Source organism: Anomaloglossus baeobatrachus, chromosome 11 (assembly GCF_048569485.1).
Source record: "Anomaloglossus baeobatrachus isolate aAnoBae1 chromosome 11, aAnoBae1.hap1, whole genome shotgun sequence".
In the NCBI taxonomy this organism is placed as follows: domain Eukaryota; kingdom Metazoa; phylum Chordata; class Amphibia; order Anura; family Aromobatidae; genus Anomaloglossus; species Anomaloglossus baeobatrachus.
The window spans coordinates 184,002,217-184,027,402 of NC_134363.1; the positions used below are offsets into that span (position 1 = coordinate 184,002,217).

The window sequence follows — 25,186 nt, forward strand, 5'->3', positions numbered from 1 at the left end:
GGAGCCTCCGAACACTTCACAATAAATATTTCATTGGAAGGAGATGAAAGATGAAGCGGAAAAGCAGAACAAGAGCCAATCAGGAAAATCAGAGACATCTATTCTATTATACATTGTATTTTAGGGGGTACCAAGGGGTATACTCAGAGCAGCCCGAGCCAGGGAAAGCTGGGTGGTTACCAATATCCCAGTAACCCAGCTTTCCAGGGACCTGAGGCGTAACTATATGTAACACATCATAGGTGACACCAATCCCCCCCACTCACCGCAATATTCCTCCTGCACAGGATTAACCAGACACCAAGGCTACATTGCCCTTTAATGGTTAATCGCCGGCTATCTGCAGTGTAACGTCTTGGATTCTGCCTTAGTTTCCTGCTATTGTAATATCCCTTTAAGGGACGGTGCCCAAGTGTGCACAAAGTTCACAGCGGTGGGGACCTGATGCAACATTGCACCAGATCACTGCCAGCAAAAAGAAAAACCTCTGTCCTGACCTGTCACCGGGAAGAAGGAGAAGACCACACGATCCGCACCAACAAAAAACACAAACATTCAAAAGTAAAGAACTGGAGGCGCCGCATCAGTCACAGGACATTACAAGGCTCGTCTGAGGGTTTCCAGAGAATTAGGAACCGATCTGCAGAACCCCGAGGTGGACACTACAATCCACGGAGCGGCCACAGCAGCCCACTGCCAGAGAGGGTGACAGCTGCTCAGTGGGGTCGGGGTGCTGAACCCCCACAAATCTCATTGAGGATCTGCATCAATGTTCCACAGTATCAGAGTGCAGGGATCTGATAACACAGCTGATAATACATTTCCAGGAGGCATAACAGAGGAATAATAAAGTTAAGTAAATGCCTTTCCCTAACATCAGCTGCTATAACCTTGTGCACCTGTATAGACCACGCGTTATGTTTTGTGTATAACAAGCAGAAATCTGACTCCTCGAGACGGGACGTGAGAAGGAAGCAAGGTTATTACAGTGTAAAGTGTTCAGAGCCTGCAGATCGCCAGAGCGGAGCAGCACCCCCTCCCACCCTACAGATCGGCGGAGCAGCACCCCCTCCCACCCTACAGATCGGCGGAGCAGCACCCCTCCCACCCTACAGATCGGCGGAGCAGCACCCCCTCCCACCCTACAGATCGGCGGAGCAGCACCCCCTCCCACCCTACAGATCGGCGGAGCAGCACCCCCTCCCACCCTACAGATCGGCGGAGCAGCACCCATCCCACCCTACAGATCGGCGGAGCAGCACCCCTCCCACCCTACAGATCGCCAGAGCGGAGCAGCACCCCCCACCCTACAGATCGGCGGAGCAGCACCCCCTCCCACCCTACAGATCGGCGGAGCAGCACCCCCTCCCACCCTACAGATCGGCGGAGCAGCACCCCCTCCCACCCTACAGATCGGCGGAGCAGCACCCCCTCCCACCCTACAGATCGGCGGAACAGCACCCCCCACCCTACAGATCGGCGGAACAGCACCCTTCCCACCCTACAGATCGGCAGCGCGGATCAGCACCCTCCTCCTACAGATCGGCAGCGCGGAGCAGCACCCTCCCCCTACAGATCAGCAGCACGGAGCAGCACCCTCCCCCTACAGATCGGCAGCGCGGAGCAGCACCCCTCCCACCCTACAGATCGGCAGCGCGGAGCAGCACCCTCCTCCTACAGATCGGCAGCGCGGAGCAGCACCCTCCCCCTACAGATCGGCAGCGCGGAGCAGCACCCCTCCCACCCTACAGATCGGCAGCGCAGAGCAGCACCCTCCTCCTACAGATCGGCAGCGCGGAGCAGCACCCTCCCCCTACAGATCGGCAGCGCGGAGCAGCACCCTCCCCCTACAGATCGGCAGCGCAGAGCAGCACCCTCCCCCTACAGATCGGCAGCGCGGAGCAGCACCCCTCCCACCCTACAGATCGGCAGCGCGGAGCAGCACCCTCCTCCTACAGATCGGCAGCGCGGAGCAGCACCCTGCGCCTACAGATCTAGTTATAAAAGGCCCTGCATTGTGCTTCGTGCGGTGTTTCACTTTATCCAGTGGTAGTGGGTGAAATCTGCCAGTAACCGGAGGATTCGTGATCAAATCCACAGCGCAGATTTCCGCGAGCGTGGTGACACAGCCTTAATCTCATGGAGCGGCGGAGTAGTAATAAAATAAAAAAAAACACACATCAATTCCGCCATGTGAGTACAGACAGGAGCCGAGGTCTCAGCAGTTTCCAGGGTCCTGACCAGACGAGGCCGCACGTGATCCGCCATCATCGCTGAGAATATTCCAGGCTCATCCTCCGGGGTGCAGACCAGAATAGACAGCACACGGCCATCATCCGCACAGCCGGGAGGTTATGTAAGCCCCATCAGAACACACAGGACGGGGTGGGGGGGGGTTATATAATCAGGGGGACACTGTGCACGAGACACGTCCGCACCACCACAGAGCTCGGACAGGGCGTCACTGGATGGCAATGTGTGCACATTACATAATCCCTGCAGTCTGGAGGCTCCGGCCATCGCTACCGCATCGTCAGAAGAAGAAAACTGACGGCAGCTCCTAAAAGACAGGTGTGAACAGGTGCATGCCGAACACGAAACACTAACAATTACATTTACATTTATTTCCCTAGCAGAAATGGAGGGCCACGTTCCTATACCCAATGTCTGCATACCTTAGCTTCTCAGAGTGCAGCTGTTTGTCACTGCATGGTCAGGGCATCCTGGGAGTTGTAGTTCTGCAAAAGATGGTACCAGAACAGGACAGCAAACAGAAAAGGCTGCAAACATGGTGACATAGCAACGCAGGGTGAAGGGGATGCAATGACAGACTGGTGGTACCCAATGGCGGAGCCTGGGATGCTCAATGGTCGCAGTCGGAACTTAAGCTATGTCTCCATCCTAGGGTCCCTCACTATAAGAAGGATATGCTGTCAGTACTGGTACCATTTATAGCCTCCTGCATGGCCGGCATACCCATCCCATTCCATTCCTGGCCGGCATACCCATCCCATTCCATTCCTGGCCGGCATACCCATCCCATTCCATTCCTGGCCGGCATACCCATCCCATTCCATTCCTGGCCGGCATACCCATCCCATTCCATTCCTGGCCGGCATACCCATCCCATTCCATTCCTGGCCGGCATACCCATCCCATTCCATTCCTGGCCGGCATACCCATCCCATTCCATTCCTGGCCGGCATACCCATCCCATTCCATTCCTGGCCGGCATACCCATCCCATTCCATTCCTGGCCGGCATACCCATCCCATTCCATTCCTGGCCGGCATACCCATCCCATTCCATTCCTGGCCGGCATACCCATCCCATTCCATTCCTGGCCGGCATACCCATCCCATTCCATTCCTGGCCGGCATACCCATCCCATTCCATTCCTGGCCGGCATACCCATCCCATTCCATTCCTGGCCGGCATACCCATCCCATTCCATTCCTGGCCGGCATACCCATCCCATTCCATTCCTGGCCGGCATACCCATCCCATTCCATTCCTGGCCGGCATACCCATCCCATTCCATTCCTGGCCGGCATACCCATCCCATTCCATTCCTGGCCGGCATACCCATCCCATTCCATTCCTGGCCGGCATACCCATCCCATTCCATTCCTGGCCGGCATACCCATCCCATTCCATTCCTGGCCGGCATACCCATCCCATTCCATTCCTGGCCGGCATACCCATCCCATCCCATTCCATTCCATTCCTGGCCGACATACCCATCCCATTCCTGGCCAGGGGCGAGATCAGCAGCAGAACAAGTGGTTCGTGGAAAGGAAAATTGATTGGTCAGGCCGGATTTTACTAATCGTTTAAAGGGGGTTTTTACAATATTACAGAAAAAGGTCTGCGCTACCCCCCCCCCCCCACCCACCAATAACAGCACCCCCTCCCACTGTCTATAGGTGGTTTATGGAATTTTAGCTCAGCTCCAATAATAAACAGCTGTAGTACCACATACAACCTGTGGACAGTGGAGGCGCTGTTTTAGTTATCACTTTAATTGAGACTTCCTACCTAAGGACAATGGTCAAAAAGGGCATAAAAACTTCCATCATTGGGTGACTTCAACCAAAGATGCCATCATGGAGGCGCAGCTGAACTACATCACCCAACATATATTCCCAGGTTTACCCCTGAGGCACAGCTGACACCAGTCATATCCAAGGTCACCGATGGATACAGAGGAGTCAATTTACTGTCATAAAAGGAGCAGATAATGGCAGAGCAATTTCCAGGACAGGAAGCAGCGCAAAGACCAGATAACAGAGCAATAACCGACAGCGCGGCACACGAGGGGTTACACGGTGCAGCAAAGCCGGAAATTACACTGGAAAGTAAAACAGAAATCGTCAAAGTCACAGATGACACCAGATGGTCCCATCCGGAACCCCGACCGGCAGAACTACAACTCCCAGCATGCCAGAAATAAAACAAAATACGAGGTCTTCAAAGGGTTAATCCATGAAAAGGTCCAACATAGGGCCCTATACAGAGGTTACAGACCTCCTCCTATCCCCCCCGCCAGATAACGTGGCCAGAGGAAACCTCCCCCCGCCAGATAACGTGGCCAGAGGAACCCCCCCCGCCAGATAACGTGGCCAGAGGAAACCTCCCCCCGCCAGATAACGTGGCCAGAGGAAACCTCCCCCGCCAGATAACGTGGCCAGAGGAAACCTCCCCCCGCCAGATAACGTGGCCAGAGGAAACCTCCCCCCGCCAGATAACGTGGCCAGAGGAAACCTCCCCCCGCCAGATAACGTGGCCAGAGGAAACCTCCCCCGCCAGATAACGTGGCCAGAGGAAACCTCCCCCCGCCAGATAACGTGGCCAGAGGAAACCTCCCCCGCCAGATAACGTGGCCAGAGGAAACCCCCCCCGCCAGATAACGTGGCCAGAGGAAACCCCCCCCGCCAGATAACGTGGCCAGAGGAAACCTCCCCCGCCAGATAACGTGGCCAGAGGAAACCTCCCCCGCCAGATAACGTGGCCAGAGGAAACCCCCCCCGCCAGATAACGTGGCCAGAGGAAACCCCTCCCCCGCCAGATAACGTGGCCAGAGGAAACCCCCCCGCCAGATAACGTGGCCAGAGGAAACCCCCCCGCCAGATAACGTGGCCAGAGGAAACCCCCCCGCCAGATAACGTGGCCAGAGGAAACCCCCGCCAGATAACGTGGCCAGAGGAAACCCCCCGCCAGATAACGTGGCCAGAGGAAACCCCCCCCAACACAAACATGTGGCCAGATAATCCAGGCCTGTAATAAGTGGTGTTTAACCCCTTGTTATCGGAGCCTTCCGTGCAGTGAACCCATCACAACCAGAGAAACAAAAATAAACCGGTAACAAGATCCACACAGTAAAGCCGCTAATAAATAATACACGGCGGATACAGAGTAACAGAACATCAGCAGTAGTGTACCCCATATTATACACAACGACAGACCCCCTCCCCGGCCACGTGCCTCTAATCTACACGTGACCTTGTCAGGATCCAGCTTCCATCCGGTCACTGCAGCGAAGGGTTAAACACCAGAACACGTGACCTGACTGCAGGCGGCCCGATGCCCTCTATTATATGGCCTTGTGGGGGCGCCACTGTATATACAGAATATATACCATCATCTACCTGACACTGTATATACACAATATATCCCATCATCTACCTGACACTGTATATACACAATATATACCATCATCTACCTGACACTGTATATACAGAATATATACCATCATCTACCTGACACTGTATATACACAATATATCCCATCATCTACCTGACACTGTATATACACAATATATCCCATCATCTACCTGACACTGTATATACACAATATATCCCATCATCTACCTGACACTGTATATACACAATATATCCCATCATCTACCTGACACTGTATATACACAATATATACCATCCTCTACCTGACACTGTATATACACAATATATCCCATCATCTACCTGACACTGTATATACACAATATATCCCATCATCTACCTGACACTGTATATACACAATATATACCATCATCTACCTGACACTGTATATACACAATATATCCCATCATCTACCTGACACTGTATATACACAATATATCCCATCATCTACCTGACACTGTATATACACAATATATCCCATCATCTACCTGACACTGTATATACACAATATATCCCATCATCTACCTGACACTGTATATACACAATATATACCATCATCTACCTGACACTGTATATACACAATATTATATACCATCCTCTACCTGACACTGTATATACAGAATATATACCATCATCTACCTGACACTGTATATACACAATATATCCCATCATCTACCTGACACTGTATATACACAATATATCCCATCATCTACCTGACACTGTATATACACAATATATACCATCATCTACCTGACACTGTATATACACAATATATCCCATCATCTACCTGACACTGTATATACACAATATATCCCATCATCTACCTGACACTGTATATACACAATATATCCCATCATCTACCTGACACTGTATATACACAATATATACCATCCTCTACCTGACACTGTATATACACAATATATACCATCATCTACCTGACACTGTATATACACAATATTATATACCATCCTCTACCTGACACTGTATATACAGAATATATACCATCATCTACCTGACACTGTATATACACAATATATCCCATCATCTACCTGACACTGTATATACACAATATATACCATCATCTACCTGACACTGTATATACACAATATATACCATCATCTACCTGACACTGTATATACACAATATTATATACCATCCTCTACCTGACACTGTATATACACAATATATCCCATCATCTACCTGACACTGTATATACACAATATATACCATCATCTACCTGACACTGTATATACACAATATATACCATCATCTACCTGACACTGTATATACACAATATATACCATCCTCTACCTGACACTGTATATACACAATATATACCATCATCTACCTGACACTGTATATACACAATATATACCATCATCTACCTGACACTGTATATACACAATATATACCATCATCTACCTGACACTGTATATACACAATATATACCATCATCTACCTGACACTGTATATACACAATATATACCATCCTCTACCTGACACTGTATATACACAATATATACCATCATCTACCTGACACTGTATATACACAATATTATATACCATCATCTACCTGACACTGTATATACACAATATATCCCATCATCTACCTGACACTGTATATACACAATATATACCATCATCTACCTGACACTGTATATACACAATATTATATACCATCATCTACCTGACACTGTATATACACAATATATACCATCCTCTACCTGACACTGTATATACACAATATATCCCATCATCTACCTGACACTGTATATACACACAATATATCCCATCATCTACCTGACACTGTATATACACACAATATATCCCATCATCTACCTGACACTGTATATACACACAATATATCCCATCATCTACCTGACACTGTATATACACAATATATCCCATCCTCTACCTGACACTGTATATACACAATATATACCATCCTCTACCTGACACTGTATATACACAATATATCCCATCATCTACCTGACACTGTATATACACAATATATCCCATCATCTACCTGACACTGTATATACACAATATTATATACCATCATCTACCTGACACTGTATATACACAATATTATATACCATCATCTACCTGACACTGTATATACACAATATTATATACCATCATCTACCTGACACTGTATATACACAATATATACCATCATCTACCTGACACTGTATATACACAATATATCCCATCCTCTACCTGACACTGTATATACACAATATATCCCATCATCTACCTGACACTGTATATACACAATATATCCCATCATCTACCTGACACTGTATATACACAATATATCCCATCATCTACCTGACACTGTATATACACAATATATCCCATCATCTACCTGACACTGTATATACACAATATATCCCATCATCTACCTGACACTGTATATACACATTATATCCCATCATCTACCTGACACTGTATATACACAATATATCCCATCATCTACCTGACACTGTATATACACACACAATATATACCATCATCTACCTGACACTGTATATACACACAATATATCCCATCATCTACCTGACACTGTATATACACAATATATCCCATCATCTACCTGACACTGTATATACACAATATATCCCATCATCTACCTGTCACTGTATATACACAATATATCCCATCATCTACCTGACACTGCATATACACAATATATCCCATCATCTACCTGACACTGTATATACACAATATATCCCATCATCTACCTGACACTGTATATACACAATATATCCCATCATCTACCTGTCACTGTATATACACAATATATACCATCATCTACCTGACACTGTATATACACAATATATCCCATCATCTACCTGTCACTGTATATACACAATATATACCATCCTCAATCTGACACTGTATATACACAATATATCCCATCATCTACCTGACACTGTATATACACAATATATCCCATCATCTACCTGTCACTGTATATACACAATATATACCATCCTCAATCTGACACTGTATATACACAATATATCCCGTCATCTACCTGACACTGTATATACACAATATATCCCATCATCTACCTGACACTGTATATACACAATATATCCCATCATCTACCTGACACTGCATATACACAATATATCCCATCATCTACCTGACACTGTATATACACAATATATCCCATCATCTACCTGACACTGTATATACACAATATATACCATCATCTACCTGACACTGCATATACACAATATATACACCATCATCTACCTGACACTGTATATACACAATATATACCATCATCTACCTGACACTGTATATACACAATATATACCATCATCTACCTGACACTGCATATACACAATATATACACCATCATCTACCTGACACTGTATATACACAATATATACCATCATCTACCTGACACTGCATATACACAATATATACACCATCATCTACCTGACACTGTATATACAGAATATTATATACCATCATCTACCTGACACTGTATATACACAATATATCCCATCATCTACCTGACACTGTATATACACAATATATCCCATCATCTACCTGACACTGTATATACACAATATATCCCATCATCTACCTGTCACTGTATATACACAATATATCCCATCCTCAATCTGACACTGTATATACACAATATATCCCATCATCTACCTGACACTGCATATACACAATATATCCCATCATCTACCTGACACTGTATATACACAATATATCCCATCATCTACCTGACACTGTATATACACAATATATCCCATCATCTACCTGACACTGTATATACACAATATATCCCATCATCTACCTGACACTGTATATACACAATATATCCCATCATCTACCTGACACTGTATATACACAATATATCCCATCATCTACCTGACACTGTATATACACAATATATACCATCCTCTACCTGACACTGTATATACACAATATATACCATCATCTACCTGACACTGTATATACACAATATATCCCATCATCTACCTGACACTGTATATACACAATATATCCCATCATCTACCTGACACTGTATATACACAATATATCCCATCATCTACCTGACACTGTATATACACAATATATCCCATCATCTACCTGACACTGTATATACACAATATATCCCATCATCTACCTGACACTGTATATACACAATATATCCCATCATCTACCTGACACTGTATATACACACAATATATACCATCATCTACCTGACACTGTATATACACAATATATCCTATCATCTACCTGACACTGTATATACACAATATATCCCATCATCTACCTGACACTGTATATACACACAATATATACCATCATCTACCTGACACTGTATATACACAATATATACCATCATCTACCTGACACTGTATATACACACAATATATACCATCATCTACCTGACACTGTATATACACAATATATACCATCTACCTGTCACTGTATATACACAATATATCCCATCATCTACCTGACACTGTATATACAGAATATTATATACCATCATCTACCTGACACTGTATATACACAATATATCCCATCATCTACCTGACACTGTATATACACAATATATCCCATCATCTACCTGACACTGTATATACACAATATATCCCATCATCTACCTGTCACTGTATATACACAATATATACCATCCTCAATCTGACACTGTATATACACAATATATCCCATCATCTACCTGACACTGTATATACACAATATATCCCATCATCTACCTGACACTGTATATACACAATATATACCATCATCTACCTGACACTGTATATACACACAATATATACCATCATCTACCTGACACTGTATATACACAATATATACCATCTACCTGTCACTGTATATACACAATATATCCCATCATCTACCTGACACTGTATATACACAATATATACCATCTACCTGTCACTGTATATACACAATATATCCCATCATCTACCTGACACTGTATATACAGAATATTATATACCATCATCTACCTGACACTGTATATACACAATATATCCCATCATCTACCTGACACTGTATATACACAATATATCCCATCATCTACCTGACACTGTATATACACAATATATCCCATCATCTACCTGTCACTGTATATACACAATATATACCATCCTCAATCTGACACTGTATATACACAATATATCCCATCATCTACCTGACACTGTATATACACAATATATCCCATCATCTACCTGACACTGTATATACACAATATATCCCATCATCTACCTGACACTGTATATACACAATATATACCATCATCTACCTGACACTGTATATACACAATATATCCTATCATCTACCTGTCACTGTATATACACAATATATCCCATCATCTACCTGACACTGTATATACACACAATATATACCATCATCTACCTGACACTGTATATACACAATATATACCATCTACCTGTCACTGTATATACACAATATATCCCATCATCTACCTGACACTGTATATACAGAATATTATATACCATCATCTACCTGACACTGTATATACACAATATATCCCATCATCTACCTGACACTGTATATACACAATATATCCCATCATCTACCTGACACTGTATATACACAATATATCCCATCATCTACCTGTCACTGTATATACACAATATATACCATCCTCAATCTGACACTGTATATACACAATATATCCCATCATCTACCTGACACTGTATATACACAATATATCCCATCATCTACCTGACACTGCATATACACAATATATCCCATCATCTACCTGACACTGTATATACACAATATATACCATCATCTACCTGACACTGTATATACACAATATATCCTATCATCTACCTGTCACTGTATATACACAATATATCCCATCATCTACCTGACACTGTATATACACACAATATATACCATCATCTACCTGACACTGTATATACACAATATATACCATCTACCTGTCACTGTATATACACAATATATCCCATCATCTACCTGACACTGTATATACAGAATATTATATACCATCATCTACCTGACACTGTATATACACAATATATCCCATCATCTACCTGACACTGTATATACACAATATATCCCATCATCTACCTGACACTGTATATACACAATATATCCCATCATCTACCTGTCACTGTATATACACAATATATACCATCCTCAATCTGACACTGTATATACACAATATATCCCATCATCTACCTGACACTGTATATACACAATATATCCCATCATCTACCTGACACTGCATATACACAATATATCCCATCATCTACCTGACACTGTATATACACAATATATACCATCTACCTGTCACTGTATATACACAATATATCCCATCATCTACCTGACACTGTATATACACACAATATATACCATCATCTACCTGACACTGTATATACACAATATATACCATCTACCTGTCACTGTATATACACAATATATCCCATCATCTACCTGACACTGTATATACACAATATATACCATCATCTACCTGACACTGTATATACACACAATATATCCCATCATCTACCTGACACTGTATATACACAATATATCCCATCATCTACCTGACACTGTATATACACAATATATCCCATCATCTACCTGTCACTGTATATACACAATATATCCCATCATCTACCTGTCACTGTATATACACAATATATCCCATCATCTACCTGACACTGCATATACACAATATATCCCATCATCTACCTGACACTGTATATACACAATATATCCCATCATCTACCTGACACTGTATATACACAATATATCCCATCATCTACCTGTCACTGTATATACACAATATATACCATCCTCAATCTGACACTGTATATACACAATATATCCCATCATCTACCTGACACTGTATATACACAATATATCCCATCATCTACCTGTCACTGTATATACACAATATATCCCATCATCTACCTGACACTGCATATACACAATATATCCCATCATCTACCTGACACTGTATATACACAATATATCCCATCATCTACCTGACACTGTATATACACAATATATCCCATCATCTACCTGTCACTGTATATACACAATATATACCATCCTCAATCTGACACTGTATATACACAATATATCCCATCATCTACCTGACACTGTATATACACAATATATCCCATCATCTACCTGTCACTGTATATACACAATATATACCATCCTCAATCTGACACTGTATATACACAATATATCCCATCATCTACCTGACACTGTATATACACAATATATCCCATCATCTACCTGACACTGTATATACACAATATATCCCATCATCTACCTGACACTGCATATACACAATATATCCCATCATCTACCTGACACTGTATATACACAATATATCCCATCATCTACCTGACACTGTATATACACAATATATACCATCATCTACCTGACACTGCATATACACAATATATACACCATCATCTACCTGACACTGTATATACACAATATATACCATCATCTACCTGACACTGTATATACACAATATATACCATCATCTACCTGACACTGCATATACACAATATATACCATCATCTACCTGACACTGTATATACACAATATATACCATCATCTACCTGACACTGCATATACACAATATATACACCATCATCTACCTGACACTGTATATACAGAATATTATATCCCATCATCTACCTGACACTGTATATACACAATATATCCCATCATCTACCTGACACTGTATATACACAATATATCCCATCATCTACCTGACACTGTATATACACAATATATCCCATCATCTACCTGACACTGTATATACACAATATATCCCATCATCTACCTGACACTGTATATACACAATATATACCATCCTCTACCTGACACTGTATATACACAATATATACCATCATCTACCTGACACTGTATATACACAATATATCCCATCATCTACCTGACACTGTATATACACAATATATCCCATCATCTACCTGTCACTGTATATACACAATATATACCATCCTCAATCTGACACTGTATATACACAATATATCCCATCATCTACCTGACACTGTATATACACAATATATCCCATCATCTACCTGACACTGCATATACACAATATATCCCATCATCTACCTGACACTGTATATACACAATATATCCCATCATCTACCTGACACTGTATATACACAATATATCCCATCATCTACCTGACACTGTATATACACAATATATCCCATCATCTACCTGACACTGTATATACACAATATATCCCATCATCTACCTGACACTGTATATACACAATATATCCCATCATCTACCTGACACTGTATATAGACAATATATCCCATCATCTACCTGACACTGTATATACACAATATATCCCATCATCTACCTGACACTGTATATACACAATATATCCCATCATCTACCTGACACTGTATATACACAATATATACCATCCTCTACCTGACACTGTATATACACAATATATACCATCATCTACCTGACACTGTATATACACAATATATCCCATCATCTACCTGACACTGTATATACACAATATATCCCATCATCTACCTGACACTGTATATACACAATATATCCCATCATCTACCTGACACTGTATATACACAATATATCCCATCATCTACCTGACACTGTATATACACAATATATCCCATCATCTACCTGACACTGTATATACACAATATATCCCATCATCTACCTGACACTGTATATACACAATATATCCCATCATCTACCTGACACTGTATATACACACAATATATACCATCATCTACCTGACACTGTATATACACAATATATCCTATCATCTACCTGACACTGTATATACACAATATATCCCATCATCTACCTGACACTGTATATACACACAATATATACCATCATCTACCTGACACTGTATATACACAATATATACCATCATCTACCTGACACTGTATATACACACAATATATACCATCATCTACCTGACACTGTATATACACAATATATACCATCTACCTGTCACTGTATATACACAATATATCCCATCATCTACCTGACACTGTATATACAGAATATTATATACCATCATCTACCTGACACTGTATATACACAATATATCCCATCATCTACCTGACACTGTATATACACAATATATCCCATCATCTACCTGACACTGTATATACACAATATATCCCATCATCTACCTGTCACTGTATATACACAATATATACCATCCTCAATCTGACACTGTATATACACAATATATCCCATCATCTACCTGACACTGTATATACACAATATATCCCATCATCTACCTGACACTGCATATACACAATATATACCATCATCTACCTGACACTGTATATACACACAATATATCCCATCATCTACCTGACACTGTATATACACAATATATCCCATCATCTACCTGACACTGTATATACACAATATATACCATCATCTACCTGACACTGTATATACACAATATATCCTATCATCTACCTGTCACTGTATATACACAATATATCCCATCATCTACCTGACACTGTATATACACACAATATATACCATCATCTACCTGACACTGTATATACACAATATATACCATCTACCTGTCACTGTATATACACAATATATCCCATCATCTACCTGACACTGTATATACAGAATATTATATACCATCATCTACCTGACACTGTATATACACAATATATCCCATCATCTACCTGACACTGTATATACACAATATATCCCATCATCTACCTGACACTGTATATACACAATATATCCCATCATCTACCTGTCACTGTATATACACAATATATACCATCCTCAATCTGACACTGTATATACACAATATATCCCATCATCTACCTGACACTGTATATACACAATATATCCCATCATCTACCTGACACTGCATATACACAATATATACCATCATCTACCTGACACTGTATATACACACAATATATACCATCATCTACCTGACACTGTATATACACAATATATACCATCATCTACCTGACACTGTATATACACAATATATCCCATCATCTACCTGACACTGTATATACAGAATATTATATACCATCATCTACCTGACACTGTATATACACAATATATCCCATCATTTACCTGACACTGTATATACACACACAATATATACCATCATCTACCTGACACTGTATATACAGAATATTATATCCCATCATCTACCTGACACTGTATATACACAATATATCCCATCATCTACCTGACACTGTATATACACAATATATCCCATCATCTACCTGACACTGTATATACACACACAATATATACCATCATCTACCTGACACTGTATATACACAATATATCCCATCATCTACCTGACACTGTATATACACAATATATCCCATCATCTACCTGACACTGTATATACACAATATATCCCATCATCTACCTGACACTGTATATACACAATATATACCATCATCTACCTGACACTGTATATACACAATATATCCCATCATCTACCTGACACTGTATATACACAATATATCCCATCATCTACCTGACACTGTATATACACAATATATCCCATCATCTACCTGACACTGTATATACACAATATATCCCATCATCTACCTGACACTGTATATACACAATATATACCATCATCTACCTGACACTGTATATACACAATATATCCTATCATCTACCTGACACTGTATATACACAATATATACCATCTACCTGTCACTGTATATACACAATATATCCCATCATCTACCTGACACTGTATATACACACAATATATACCATCATCTACCTGACACTGTATATACACAATATATACCATCTACCTGTCACTGTATATACACAATATATCCCATCATCTACCTGACACTGTATATACACAATATATACCATCTACCTGTCACTGTATATACACAATATATCCCATCATCTACCTGTCACTGTATATACACAATATATCCCATCATCTACCTGACACTGTATATACACAATATATACCATCTACCTGTCACTGTATATACACAATATATCCCATCATCTACCTGACACTGTATATACACAATATATACCATCTACCTGTCACTGTATATACACAATATATCCCATCATCTACCTGACACTGTATATACACAATATATCCCATCTACCTGTCACTGTATATACACAATATATCCCATCATCTACCTGACACTGTATATACACAATATATACCATCATCTACCTGTCACTGTATATACACAATATATACCATCATCTACCTGACACTGTATATACACAATATTATATACCATCATCTACCTGACACTGTATATACAGAATATATACCATCATCTACCTGACACTGTATATACAGAATATATACCATCATCTACCTGACACTGTATATACAGAATATTATATACCATCATCTACCTGACACTGTATATACAGAATATATACCATCATCTACCTGTCACTGTATATACACAATATATCCCATCATCTACCTGTCACTGTATATACACAATATATCCCATCATCTACCTGACACTGTATATACACAATATATACCATCTACCTGTCACTGTATATACACAATATATCCCATCATCTACCTGACACTGTATATACACAATATATCCCATCTACCTGTCACTGTATATACACAATATATCCCATCATCTACCTGACACTGTATATACACAATATATACCATCATCTACCTGTCACTGTATATACACAATATATACCATCATCTACCTGACACTGTATATACACAATATTATATACCATCATCTACCTGACACTGTATATACAGAATATATACCATCATCTACCTGACACTGTATATACAGAATATATACCATCATCTACCTGACACTGTATATACAGAATATTATATACCATCATCTACCTGACACTGTATATACAGAATATATACCATCATCTACCTGACACTGTATATACAGAATATTATATACCATCATCTACCTGACACTGTATATACAGAATATATACCATCATCTACCTGACACTGTATATACACACACAATATATACCATCATCTACCTGACACTGTATATACACAATATTATACACCATCATCTACCTGACACTGTATATACACACAATATATCCCATCATCTACCTGACACTGTATATACACAATATTATATACCATCATCTACCTGACACTGTATATACACAATATATCCCATCATCTACCTGACACTGTATATACACAATATATACCATCATCTACCTGTCACTGTATATACACAATATATACCATCATCTACCTGACACTGTATATACAGAATATATACCATCATCTACCTGACACTGTATATACAGAATATATACCATCATCTACCTGACACTGTATATACAGAATATTATATACCATCATCTACCTGACACTGTATATACAGAATATATACCATCATCTACCTGTCACTGTATATACAGAATATATACCATCATCTACCTGACACTGTATATACACACACACAATATATACCATCATCTACCTGACACTGTATATACACAATATTATACACCATCATCTACCTGACACTGTATATACAGAATATTATATCCCATCATCTACCTGACACTGTATATACACAATATATCCCATCATCTACCTGACACTGTATATACACAATATATCCCATCATCTACCTGACACTGTATATACACAATATATACCATCATCTACCTGACACTGTATATACACAATATATACCATCATCTACCTGACACTGTATATACACAATATATACCATCTACCTGTCACTGTATATACACAATATATACCATCTACCTGTCACTGTATATACACAATATATCCCATCATCTACCTGACACTGTATATACACAATATATACCATCTACCTGTCACTGTATATACACAATATATCCCATCATCTACCTGACACTGTATATACACAATATATACCATCATCTACCTGACACTGTATATACACACACACACAATATATACCATCATCTACCTGACACTGTATATACACACACAATATATACCATCATCTACCTGACACTGTATATACACAATATATCCCATCATCTACCTGACACTGTATATACACAATATATACACCATCTACCTGACACTGTATATACACAATATATACCATCATCTACCTGTCACTGTATATACAGAATATATACCATCATCTACCTGACACTGTATATACAGAATATATACCATCATCTACCCGACACTGTATATACAGAATATTATATACCATCATCTACCTGACACTGTATATACAGAATATTATATACCATCATCTACCTGACACTGTATATACACAATATTATATACCATCATCTACCTGTCACTGTATATACACAATATATACCATCATCTACCTGACACTGTATATACACAATATATACCATCATCTACCTGTCACTGTATATACACAATATATGACAATGTATATACAGAACTCCACATGATATCACACTATGGATATTATGTTCGACCGCCCTATACATTGTATTACACGATGCTGCATTCTCTCTCTTTACTGTACAATATATGATTTATTATATCATCTACCCAATATATATATATATATATATATAATCACTCAACCTACATACATTTACAGTATATTATACTACAATATATTACATCCCACGGATTACATCAGACTCCCCAATATCATATCTTACACTCCCTGCATACATCGTATTGCACCACCTTATATACTGCACATTATACACACGTGTCACACTGTAGATTCTATATCTGACTACACAATATATTACACCAGGCTTTATAGTGATAAGAACCATATTACACTCCACTGGATGATATCCCACTACATGACAATATACAGCGTATAACAGCCCAGATTATACCAGACACCCCAACATGCTACACTGATATCAGATTACCTGTGTACAACATATACAGTATATCACTTACCCAGCACTGTATATACATCCTATACCTATCATGTACCCAACACTGAATATACAGAATATTATACCCCACCATGTATCCGGCCCTGTATATACAGATTATACCCCACCATGCATCCGGCCCTGTATATACAGATTATACCCCACCATGCATCCGGCCCTGTATATATACAGATTATACCCCACCATGCATCCGGCCCTGTATATACAGATTATACCCCACCATGTATCCGGCCCTGTATATACAGATTATACCCCACCATGTATCCGGCCCTGTATATACAGATTATACCCCACCATGTATCCGGCCCTGTATACATACAGATTATATCCCACCATGTATCCGGCCCTGTATACATACAGATTATATCCCACCATGTATCCGGCCCTGTATACATACAGATTATATCCCACCATGTATCCGGCCCTGTATATACAGATTATACCCCACCATGTATCCGGCCCTGTATATACAGATTATACCCCACCATGTATCCGGCCCTGTATATATACAGATTATATCCCACCATGTATCCGGCCCTGTATACATACAGATTATATCCCACCATGTATCCGGCCCTGTATACATACAGATTATATCCCACCATGTATCCGGCCCTGTATACATACAGATTATATCCCACCATGTATCCGGCCCTGTATACATACAGATTATATCCCACCATGTATCCGGCCCTGTATACATACAGATTATATCCCACCATGTATCCGGCCCTGTATATATACAGATTATATCCCACCATGTATCCGGCCCTGTATACATACAGATTATATCCCACCATGTATCCGGCCCTGTATATATACAGATTATACCCCACCATGTATCCGGCCCTGTATATATACAGATTATATCCCACCATGTATCCGGCCCTGTATACATACAGATTATATCCCACCATGTATCCGGCCCTGTATATATACAGATTATACCCCACCATGTATCCGGCCCTGTATATATACAGATTATATCCCACCATGTATCCGGCCCTGTATACATACAGATTATATCCCACCATGTATCCGGCCCTGTATACATACAGATTATATCCCACCATGTATCCGGCCCTGTATACATACAGATTATATCCCACCATGTATCCGGCCCTGTATACATACAGATTATATCCCACCATGTATCCAGCCCTGTATATATACAGGACCGGATACATGGTGGGATATAATCTGTATATATACAGGGCCGGATACATGGTGGGGTATAATCTGTATATATACAGGGCCGGATACATGGTGGGGTATAATCTGTATATATACAGGGCCGGATACATGGTGGGGTATAATCTGTATATATACAGGGCCGGATACATGGTGGGGTATAATCTGTATATATACAGGGCCGGATACATGGTGGGGTATAATCTGTATATATACAGGGCCGGATACATGGTGGGATATAATCTGTATATATACAGGGCCGGATACATGGTGGGGTATAATCTGTATATATACAGGGCCGGATACATGGTGGGGTATAATCTGTATATATACAGGGCCGGATACATGGTGGGATATAATCTGTATATACAGGGCTGGATACATGGTGGGATATAATCTGTATATATACAGGGCCGGATACATGGTGGGATATAATCTGTATATATACAGGGCCGGATACATGGTGGGATATAATCTGTATATATATAGGGCCGGATACATGGTGGGATATAATCTGTATATATACAGGGCCGGATACATGGTGGGGTATAATCTGTATATATACAGGGCCGGATACATGGTGGGATATAATCTGTATATATACAGGGCCGGATACATGGTGGGATATAATCTGTATATATACAGGGCCGGATACATGGTGGGATATAATCTGTATATATACAGGGCCGGATACATGGTGGGATATAATCTGTATATATACAGGGCCGGATACATGGTGGGATATAATCTGTATATATACAGGGCCGGATACATGGTGGGATATAATCTGTATATATACAGGGCCGGATACATGGTGGGATATAATCTGTATATATACAGGGCCGGATACATGGTGGGATATAATCTGTATATATACAGGGCCGGATACATGGTGGGATATAATCTGTATATATACAGGGCCGGATATATATCCCACCATGTATCCAGCCCTGTATATACAGATTATACCCCACCATGTATCCGGCCCTGTATATATACAGATTATACCCCACCATGTATCCGCACTCATCCCCGCTTCTCCCCGCACTCATCCCCGCTTCTCCCCGCACTCATCCCCGCTTCTCCCCGCTTCTCCCCGCACTCATCCCCGCTTCTCCCCGCACTCATCCCCGCTTCTCCCCGCACTCATCCCCGCTTCTCCCCGCTTCTCCCCTCCTCGCTTCTCCCCGCACTCATCCCCGCACTCATCCCCGCTTCTCCCCGCTTCTCCCCTCCCCGCTTCTCCCCGCTTCTCCCCTCCCCGCACTCATCCCCGCTTCTCCCCTCCCCGCTTCTCCCCCGCTTCTCCCCTCCCCGCTTCTCCCCGCACTCATCCCCGCTTCTCCCCGCACTCATCCCCGCTTCTCCCCGCACTCATCCCCGCACTCATCCCCGCACTCATCCCCGCACTCATCCCCGCACTCATCCCCGCACTCATCCCCGCACTCATCCCCGCACTCATCCCCGCACTCATCCCCGCTTCCCCCCGCACTCATCCCCGCTTCTCCCCGCACTCATCCCCGCTTCTCCCCGCACTCATCCCCGCTTCCCCCCGCACTCATCCCCGCTTCCCCCCGCACTCATCCCCGCTTCCCCCCGCACTCATCCCCGCTTCCCCCCGCACTCATCCCCGCTTCCCCCCGCACTCATCCCCGCTTCCCCCCGCACTCATCCCCGCACTCATCCCCGCTTCCCCCCGCACTCATCCCCGCACTCATCCCCGCACTCATCCCCGGTTCTCCCCTCCCCGGTTCTCCCCTCCCCGGTTCTCCCCGCACTCGGTCTATAGCGGGATACGCTGCAGTCACCGGCCAGACTCGCACATCATACACCTGTTTCCTGCTGGGGAACTACTGCTCCCAGGAGACACCGGCCACGCTGGGCGTTATAGTCCCACAGCAGTTACAGGACTCGCGTGCGCCCGGTCCCGGTGTCCCGCAGCGTGTGATGGCGCTTACCCCCCGGCCAGGAGGTGCAGCAGCGTGTCCTTGCTCTGCGCCATGGACGGATCGGCCGCAGTCTCCTCAGCCGCTCATCCCCCGCTCCGCTCTGGCTCCCGTCCGGCCGGTAGAAGCCGGTTTTCTTCTTTCCGCCGGCTGCTGATATGACGTCGCAGTCTCGGGGGAGGGGCGGAGGTGTGCGAGCAGTGACGCGTCAGGGGGCGTGGCTACAGGAATGCGGGAGCATGGGGGGCGCGGCGGGGGCGTTGTCCGTGACGTCACGTACTGGATTGCAGAGGTTTACACCATCCAGAAAAAAGGGAGGGGGAAAGGGAGGGGATCACATGTCAAGAGGGGAGCGATAGTGACGTGACGGGGGCGAATAGCTGATAGGGGGCTAATAGTGGGGTGATAGGGGGTTAATAGTGGGGTGATAGGGAGTTAATAGTGAGGTGATGGAGGGACTAATAGTGGGGGGGTTAATAATGGGGTGATAGGGGATTAGGGGGCTAATAGTGGGGTGATGGGGGGTTAATAGTGGGGGGCCTGATAATGGGGTGATAGGGGGCTAATAGTGAGGTGATGGAGGGGCTAATACTGAGGTGATGGAGGGGCAAATAGTGAGGTGATGGAGGGGCTAATACTGAGGTGATGGAGGGGCAAATAGTGAGGTGATGGAGGGGCTAATAGTGAGGTGATGGAGGGGCAAATAGTGAGGTGATGGAGGGGCAAATAGTGAGGTGATGGAGGGGCTAATAGTGAGGTGATAGGGAGTTAATAGTGAGGTGATGGAGGGACTAATAGTGGGGGGGTTAATAATGGGGTGATAGGGGATTAGGGGGCTAATAGTGGGGTGATGGGGGGTTAATAGTGGGGGGCCTGATAATGGGGTGATAGGGGGCTAATAGTGAGGTGATGGAGGGGCAAATAGTGGGGTGTTGGAGGGGCTAATAGTGGGGTGTTGGAGGGGCTAATAGTGGGGTGATAGGGGGCTAATAGTGGAGTGTTGGAGGGGCTAATAGTGAGGTGATGGAGGGGCTAATAGTGAGGTGATGGAGGGGCTAATAGTGGGGTGTTGGAGGGGCTAATAGTGAGGTGATGGAGGGGCTAATAGTGGAGTGTTGGAGGGGCTAATAGTGGGGTGTTGGAGGGGCTAATAGTGGGGTGTTGGAGGGGCTAATAGTGAGGTGATGGAGGGGCTAATAGTGAGGTGATGGAGGGGCTAATAGTGAGGTGATGGAGGGGCTAATAGTGGAGTGTTGGAGGGGCTAATAGTGGGGTGTTGGAGGGGCTAATAGTGGGGTGTTGGAGGGGCTAATAGTGGGGTGATGGGGGGTTAATAGTGGGGGGCCTGATAATGGGGTGATAGGGGGCTAATAGTGAGGTGATGGAGGGGCTAATAGTGAGGTGATGGAGGGGCAAATAGTGGGGTGTTGGAGGGGCTAATAGTGGGGTGTTGGAGGGGCTAATAGTGGGGTGTTGGAGGGACTAATAGTGGGGTGTTGGAGGGGCTAATAGTGGGGTGTTGGAGGAGCTAATAGTGGGGTGATAGGGGGCTAATAGTGGTTGATGGAGGGGCTAGTGGTGGGGTGATAGGGGTCTACTAGTGGGGGCGCTGATAATGGGGTGATTTTCCCACTGACAAAGACGCTGCCATTTAGGAAGAGGGATCTGTATAATGTTTAGTTAGGTGGTATCTGTCACATACATATGGTTCAAGCAGAGCATCGCACTGTCATACTACAGAGCATTCCTCTGTCACCCCATATACCGGGAACACCCCACAAGACCCTCCGTATACCGGGAACACCCCACAAGACCCTCCATATACCGGGAACACCCCACAAGACCCACCGTATACCAAGAACACCCCGCAAGACCCTCCGTTATACCGGGAACACCCCACAAGAACTTCCGTATACTGGGAACATCCCACAAGAACATCCGCATACCGGGAACACCCCACAAGAACATCCGCATACCGGGAACACCCCTCAAAACCCTCCGTATACCGGGAACACCCCGCAAGACCCTCCGTATACTGGGAACATCCCACAAGAACTTCCGCATACCGGGAACACCCCGCAAGACCCTCCGTATACCGGGAACACCCCGCAAGACCCTCCGTATACCGGGAATACCCCACAAAACCCTCCGTATACCGGGAACACCCCAAAAGAGCCTCCGTATACCAGGAACACCTCACAAGACCCTCCGTATACCGTGAACACCCCACAAGACTCTCCGCATACCGGGAACACCCCGCAAGACCCTCCGTATACCGGGAACACCCCACAAAACCCTCCATATACCGGGAACACCCCACAAGAGCCTCCGTATACCGGGAACACCTCACAAGACCCTCCGTAT

The 25,186-nt window shown here is 42.9% G+C and overlaps 1 protein-coding gene across 1 annotated transcript in view; it reads right to left on the reverse strand.

Annotated features, from left to right (window-relative positions):
• Window positions 1-22,995, reverse strand: part of SLC25A33 (solute carrier family 25 member 33) — a 36,817-nt gene extending 13,822 nt beyond the window's left edge. The window contains exon 1 of the mRNA XM_075328865.1: window positions 22,835-22,995. Within this exon, the coding sequence (XP_075184980.1) occupies window positions 22,835-22,878 (44 nt within the window). The 5' untranslated portion in view covers window positions 22,879-22,995. The remainder of the gene's footprint in view (window positions 1-22,834) is intronic.
• Between the last annotated feature and the right edge of the window lie 2,191 nt (window positions 22,996-25,186).